The 7348-nt window shown below is 51.2% G+C and overlaps 4 protein-coding genes across 4 annotated transcripts, besides 4 other annotated features; all 4 read left to right on the forward strand.

Annotated features, from left to right (window-relative positions):
* Positions 1-7348: a sequence feature (heterozygous, Esmeraldo-like haplotype).
* On the forward strand, positions 206-4042 carry Tc00.1047053509141.10 (uncharacterized protein; the record flags this gene model as incomplete). The annotated part of the gene is made up of 1 exon (XM_800016.1): positions 206-4042. The coding sequence occupies one exon, from the start codon at positions 206-208 to the stop codon at positions 4040-4042; it is 3837 nt and encodes a 1278-aa protein (XP_805109.1).
* Positions 2677-2722: a microsatellite.
* Positions 4306-4347: a sequence feature (T-rich).
* Positions 4422-4442: a microsatellite.
* Positions 4522-5271, forward strand: Tc00.1047053509141.20 (uncharacterized protein; the record flags this gene model as incomplete). The annotated part of the gene is made up of 1 exon (XM_800017.1): positions 4522-5271. The coding sequence occupies one exon, from the start codon at positions 4522-4524 to the stop codon at positions 5269-5271; it is 750 nt and encodes a 249-aa protein (XP_805110.1).
* Positions 5400-5792, forward strand: Tc00.1047053509141.30 (uncharacterized protein; the record flags this gene model as incomplete). The annotated part of the gene is made up of 1 exon (XM_800018.1): positions 5400-5792. The coding sequence occupies one exon, from the start codon at positions 5400-5402 to the stop codon at positions 5790-5792; it is 393 nt and encodes a 130-aa protein (XP_805111.1).
* Positions 6366-7184, forward strand: Tc00.1047053509141.40 (hypothetical protein, conserved; the record flags this gene model as incomplete). The annotated part of the gene is made up of 1 exon (XM_800019.1): positions 6366-7184. One exon carries the CDS (start codon positions 6366-6368, stop codon positions 7182-7184), a length of 819 nt encoding a protein of 272 aa, XP_805112.1.

Below are 7348 nucleotides of genomic sequence, written 5' to 3' on the forward strand. Positions count from 1 at the left end.
GGAAGAGAGTAAGACGGGGAAAGAAGAAAAACATGTCGATGGAGAAGAGAAGGAGAAGGACTTAACATTAAAATGGGAACACGTACAGGAGATTGTTGTATGCATTGCCCTGGCCGAACTGGGCCGACTTGTATTGTTATCGGATGCCTTTTATGCACCTGGGAATGGCCGTCATGGAAACCACAGCCACCACGGAGGACAGGGGATGAAGAGGGAGGAACAACACAGAGAGGCGGAGGACAGGGATGAGGATGAGAAGGCGGAGGATGCGTTGAGAAACAACACACCCGGCTTGAAGTATTTGGAATGTGTACGTCGCTGTGGGAGCTCCGGCACCGTTGAACAGATGCGTGACATGGCCATCATTCTTCGTGCAGTTGAGGATGAATGGCGACAGCAGCTTCCAACAGATGTCTCTGATTCTACGGGAGAAGAGTTGATGCGAAAGCGAGGCTCACATCCTCTTATCACGAGTAACCACCGCTGGCTGGTAAATGCCATGTGTATTGTTTTGAAATTTGTTTCTCAGACATCGGGGAGCCTCTGCCTTACACCTTTATGTCAGTCAGAGCAGCAGAGAGAGTGCCAGCGCCCCATGCCGTACCAAGAGAAGGATTTCTACTACATGAACCTCCTCTTGACATGTTGCTGCGTTGCAGGCGAACAAATTCCAAAGAAAATTTCACATTTTGCTCTGTGCCTCACGGAGTTTACCCTCTCCAATGTTCTTATGGGTAGAAGAGGCGGTGAGGATGCACCTCTGCTTAAAAGAGATACGAATGACCGTTTTGCGGACGAGAGGGAGAATGCCGGCGGGCAGGGTGATGGAATGGATTCTGATGCGGAGCGGAAGGGCTTGGCTGGTGACCGTGCGTCAAATGAGGAGGCAAAACGGCAATACATTGCGGCGAGTGCACTTTGCACGACAACATTGAGTTTTCTTCGGTGTTGTTACAAATACGGGAGTGTGACGCTGAAGAATGAGCACATCCGTTGGCTGTCAGCGTTGTTGCGGCAACAGGTTATGCTCTGGGAACGATGGTTGCGTCGTGCTGTGTTACTCAAGTCCTTGGTTTGCAAGAGTGCGAAGAGCTCACTGCGACATACACCACATACAGTTCAGAGCGACACCGGCAGGGTGTTGGACCAACAAGGGCCACACGAGGAGGCGTGTAGTTTTGTTTGGTGGCATACGCGGATTCTTTTGGATTATCTTTGCGTCTTCAGTGATATGTTTTCTTTGGGGGTCGCATGTCAATTTGTGAATGACACGGCACCCTTTTGTACCTCGATGCAGGAACTCGGTAGGGTGCTGCAGATGACCTGCTGGATTGACTTGGACGGTCTTAAGGCTACGCCGTCTGGTACGTATGCCGTTGCATTTGGGGTTGTTCCATTCCCTGTTCTTGCGGCCACGGAGCGACGTTTCTTTATTGGCGCGATGCTCGTTTATGCCATGAGCGCCACAGCGGATACTCTCTTGGCATTCCAAAGGTGTATGGAGAATAACCAGGCGTATTTTGGTGACATAGATGAATCTGGGGATACTACCGAAAAGGATGATACCAAAACCGTTTCTTTAACGGGCACCACGGAATCGTCTGGAGGAAATGTCGCCTGCGTCACAGAAGATTCATTGATCGCGAGACGGTTGTGGGTGAATGATTTTTTTCTGAGTGTTTTACTGCCGTCGTTTGGCCGCGTGATGCAGGCCATTGCCTTCTGTGTTCCCGATGAGTCCATGCTGTCGGCCATACTTCGCTTGGGCCGCTCTGTGGAGTTTCAATACGTTTCGCATATCGAAGGGGCGAAGGATCATGAGGCACGGGAGCGGCGGAGTGGTAAAACTCACGTGTTGTCCACAGATGCCACGACCACGCGTCAGACGACCAGTCAAGAGAAGAGGTTTTTTTTCCAGGGGATGACTCTTCCCTCCTCCTCTTCCCCCTTCTCCATCTGGACATCCACGCCATTCTCAGAGACTCTTCGGGTCGCCATGGGAGTCATGGCATTGGCAAACAACTTCCAGCAGGCGTTATTATCCCACATCTCCCGTGTGTTTGCCCCTATGGTCACTCGCGAGGACGTGATGGCGGGATGGATGTTGGATAAGTTTAGGAATCTACCACACCCTCAGCAGGGGAATGCCTTTTCCCGCTGCCAGATTTTGTTGCATGTTGTGGAGAATTTTGTGCTGCACGTCCCATGGGCTGGTTGGGCATCACAGTCGTTGGAAGTTATCTGCAATGTGGAAGATGCGTCTTTGTCTTTGGCGGGAGGGGAGGGGGAACATGTCGAGTCGGAGGTCTCTTCTCTTTCCATTTCTTCCAAAAAGGAGAGGATTGCGCACAGTGGGTATAACGCTCTTCGTGTAGGGAAAGATGTACAGGCGTCATCGAAAACATCTTCTGCATGTATTGGAGCCTCAAGAAGTAGTCATTTGTTCTCATCTCCTGTTCCTCCACCTCTATTTGAAGCAACGTACGTGACAGTTATTTCCTGCATGCTGCTGCGCTTGGCATCCATTGACTTTGATGGGCCCCGGGGACTGGAGCTTCGGAATGAGGTGGAACCAAATCGGGTCCGCGCTGTGTTGTTTGGTTTGATCGAGAATTTTTTCCGTGGCATTGATGATGCGGTGTTTCGGCGGTCATCCATGCGTGAAGAACTCCGAATACGACACCGACAACAACAACAACAACAACAACAACAACAACAGCAAAAGGCGCAGAATGAAGGAAGCGGGAGCGGAGTAGTTTCATCGTTTTCATACATATGGGATGGACTGATGAATTCCCTGTCGATATGGACACCACGAGAGAGCGATACGGTACGTGCTAGGAGAGCAGAGTGGGCGGCGATTGATGCATATGTGGATAATCATCATTCTCTTATTTGCAGCAACGTTGTGTACATTGCCACCGCACTCTATGCGATAGAGCGGGAGTTGTCCTCTCGACTTCCTTCTGCTGCCGTGGCAGACGTCCAGTCTACGCCTTATACGTGTCTGCAGCGCCTTGCCCAACATTCATTGGAGTCTCTCTTGTCAGACGCCGACGTGCCCGCCACGTGGCGTTTTTTGCCCCTGTCGACTTTCTGCACGAATGAGGTGTCATTACGTCCTGCCACAGCGGGGATGTTGGATGGAATTGTGGATGTCCCTGTAAATTCCCTCTTGCCATTGCGATGGCTGGTCTCATCCATGCCGACAGATGTGCCACGAGATTCAGGGAAGAGTCGGTGGGAGGGCCCGCCGGTAGAAGGATTGCTGCTCCAACAGGCTTGTGCACTTGTACGTGTCATGACAATCATTGCCGCCTTGACACAAAATACAACAAACGAGCGAGGCGCGGAGGCATCAATATACACGACGTCTAAGGAATTTTCTACTGCAGCCGCACCGATATTTGTGTTACATCCTGCGGCACTTTCTTTTTTACAGTGGCGTAAACTAAGTTTTGCCCTACATGCCATGCGTCACGCGGAGGAACACAATATCGCCCCCACACCAAACGTCAAAGGTTGCCCATTTCAGCACCTGCAAGGCTGCACCAAGGATGCGCAAGGGGTGACACCTTGTATGCATCACCTGCAGCCACAGGGGCAGGAGTTGAGTGAAGAAAAGAATCATCTCTGCTTTGCGTGCTGTACGAGCGTGGAGTGTGAACGGCGGTATCTTAAGCCTTACATTGAAGCAGGCCTTTCGTTTATGAATCGTTCGCGAATGGATGTTTTGATTTGCCGTGCCACAACAGCCGAAGAGCGTCGTGGACTATTTATGGTCTTGTTAATGCTTCGACGAGCCTTTAAGGGGTTTTTTGTATCCTCTGATTTCTCCATGGACGAAGACGAGAGCAAATGGAGAGGTGTGAGTAAAGGACATTGTAGTGAGCCATACGAGGAGTGTCATGAACACAAACGGCATCCTATTTTGCTACGAAAGCAATCAAGACGTGAAGCGGAGCGGGCTTTGCTGCTGATTATTGCTGCCTTTGCTTTTGGCATCCGGCCTCTGCGGTGTGCAGAGGAGTTATTGTACTGATGGGGCGTAATTTGGCATGAAAGGGGAAGAAAGATGCTCCTTATTTTTTTCCTCTCAGTATTTTGTGATTTTTTTTTCCTTTTTTTTTCAGCTGCCGCATTGCTCTTTCTTGTGAAGGTTATTTGTTTTAAAAACGTATCGTATCAGCGTCATGGTTCAATGCGGCAGATGGAGAAGGGTGTTGTGGAGGATAAATGGAAAACATCCTTTTTTTTTTTTTTCGTGTAAATTCCCGTCTGGGCTTGTTACGTATGCACGCATGCTTGTTCCTTTTTTCTTTTTTGTTCTCTTCTTCTTCTTTTTTTGGGTGGTCGATCGTTTGAAAAGAAAAAGAAGAGAGTCCGGAGTTTTCTTTTGTCTCTCTCTCTCTCTCTCTGCTTGTGTGTGTGTGTGTGTGTGTTGGGGGTAACAAGAATCGGCCGGGGGGGCTCACTCCAACGCTGAGAATTTAGACTTCTTGGCGCACAGGCAACGTGTCAATGGCGCTCAACAGAAACACGGCGGCGTGGGATATTTTGTACGCGTTGGCTCTGGATGGCGTGCCGTGTGACGCGCCCTCCGACAGGAGAGTGGCCGATGGCACGGCGGCGGAAGAAATGGCTGAGCAGCTTGAAGGGCATCGCGTGAAGCCTCCGCAGCCGGTGGGCATCAGGAGCAAAACGGTGGATCTTGACAGCATGCGGCCTGCGATGGATGCATCGGGCCTGCTCTTGGAGGCGGAGAAGTTGCTGCTGCATGAATGGCCACAAACTTCCGTTACGGACAGGACCTCCTCCTTTGGTGACGGTTTGGCTCGTGCGATGGGGCCGGATGCGGCGACGTGGAATCTCAACGAGGCGCAGGGTCTTCCACAGCCAACGGAGTCATCATTCCCAGGAGCTACAGTAGCGGCAGCAGTGAGCGATGTACCACGGAGCTCATTTTACCCGTTGAAGGCGGGACGCCCAAGTGAAATGTTAACGGCGATGAATGAAGGAAGCCCCGTGCAGGGAAGCAGCAAGATGAAGAGCGTGACACTACCCGGTACATCTGGTGACACATGCTGGCACCTTTGTGAGCAACATGTCGGAGGTGTGGAGCAAACGCAGGGACAGGAGGGGAAGACTCACGCAGAAAAATTATGCATGGAGCCCGGGAGCCACGACGGGACTTCTGCAGCTATCAGCTACGGCGATAGTTGGAATCACAATCGCAGGGGTGAGAGCGTTCACGTGGAAGATGAAACATAACACGTCGAAGGCGTCCTTTCAATAAGCTCTTGATTGCCACACCCACCGTTCACTGTAATCCACAGACACAAGTGGGGCATGAACATTCAACTGCCTTCTTTTCTTTTCATCCCTTGTCGAGAAACGTCATGCAGGAATGGGACGACGGCCGTGACGATGAGAAAGATGAGGCAATCCGCGAAAAAATTTTCCGCGTAAAGGAGATCCGCCGCCTTCGACGTGCACAGCGTATGCCGCATGGAGAGACATGTCATGGGCCCACGGTGCCGAATGCCATGATGGGTTTGTTCCACCAACATCTAGACGTTCTTCGCTCCGTTCACCACGAATCCACCGCAGCGTTAGAAGAGGCGGTACAGCTGCTACTGCAGGAACGCAAGTGGATTACTATGCGATGCACGATTCTCTATGATCGCCTGCAGCAACTTAACCGTCACCGCAACAAAATGATTAAACGGTTACGGACTGTCCATGGGGACTCGACGACGGCATTTTTTGCAAATATGAGCGTGGAAGTTTAGGCAAATGTCGAAAAGTGCCACATAAGGTCAATGTTCCTGCTTTAAAATACTTTTCCTCCCCACAACGGTGCTTATTGACATTGACAGAACGCATCTCTTTTCTTGTCTTTTGTCGCCTCTGTGCCTCACAACAGTTTTTGCATCTCCTGGGAGTTTCGGATGCTTCTTTTTTTGTGACAGGATAGGGTGCGGAAGAAGGGTGGGTTGACGAGGGGCAATTTTTTTTTTTCATTTGGGCTAGAACACACTAACTCCAACTCTGCTGTCCACCATTTATATACATATATATCTAATTTTGTATATGACACTAACGAATACTCGCTTTTTCTTATCGCTGGCTCTAACTTTTATTGTTTGTAATGTACTCTTGCGGCGGCAGTGCTTGTTGCAGTGAATGTGGGTGCTGCAACACACGCAATTTTTCCGTCATGATATTATTTATACGTCCACTTATGTGCACTGCTGTCTTTCCTCTTTCCCTTTATTATTTCTCCCTCCCCCTGTCTCTCTTGTGGCACTCCACTCAGACAGAAGTGATATTTTTTATTATAATTCAGCGAATTCCAGCAAAATATGCCGCCCATGCTCGCCGCCGCCAAGTCCCTGACTCTCTACAAGGACTTCAACAAGGACGTGAAGGACATGCTCACGAAGAGCTACAGCGATGCTCAGAAATGGAAGCTGGAGAGTAAATTCAAGGGCCCAGAGGACAAGCTCTTTGTGAACCCCATGGCAACGTCCGATGGCAAGTTCAGCGTGGATGTGGAGTACGCTCCAAGGTGCGGCGCCGCACTGAAGGCGACGCTTGAGCCCAGCAATTGCAATGCCAACTTGACGGCGTCGTACCTCTGCCAGGGCCACAAGGTGGAGGCTGTGGGAAAGAAGAATGGCGAGTATGAGCTCTCCCATGAGTTCGTGATGCCCTCTCGCATGTCGTCGCACGCGAAGCTGGTGAACAAAACTGTGGAGGTGGGCGTCGCGACGGCCGTAGCGCCCCACTGCCAAGTGGGATGCGGTGCGCTTTACACCCTGGACGGAAAGAAGGACTACGACCTGACGCTCGGCTGCCGCTATGCCCATGCTGGCTACGCACTGGCGGTCCGCACGAACAAGCTGCGCTCTTACACGACCAGCTTCGTGACGCCGATACCGAAGTGCCCCCATCACGTGCTGGTTGGCGCCGAGGTGGTGTGTGGCCGTGGACAGGGCTGGACGGGGACCCTGGGCTTTGAGACGGCCTGCGTGCTGTTCAAGGGCAACACGCTGAAGGCACGCGTGAACAAAAACAAGGAGTGGGCGGTTGTGTACATTGCAAAGCTTGTGGACAACTGGACGGCCGCCGTCACTCTTGACAAGAACCTGAAACCCGGGGTACTCCTGACACACTCGTAGGGGACGTCGCCGATGGTGCGGGGGACAAAAGGAGCGAATAGAATGGAAAGGAAGAAATGATTTACGTGAAATTAACGATCGACATGCATCCCTGCGTATATTAATTATAAAGAAGGTAACAGGACTAGATGCCGACCTTAGCAGAGGGACGCCGCTTTGTGCGT

This window comes from Trypanosoma cruzi, genomic scaffold, assembly GCF_000209065.1.
Source record: "Trypanosoma cruzi strain CL Brener 1047053517155 genomic scaffold, whole genome shotgun sequence".
Taxonomy (NCBI): domain Eukaryota; phylum Euglenozoa; class Kinetoplastea; order Trypanosomatida; family Trypanosomatidae; genus Trypanosoma; species Trypanosoma cruzi.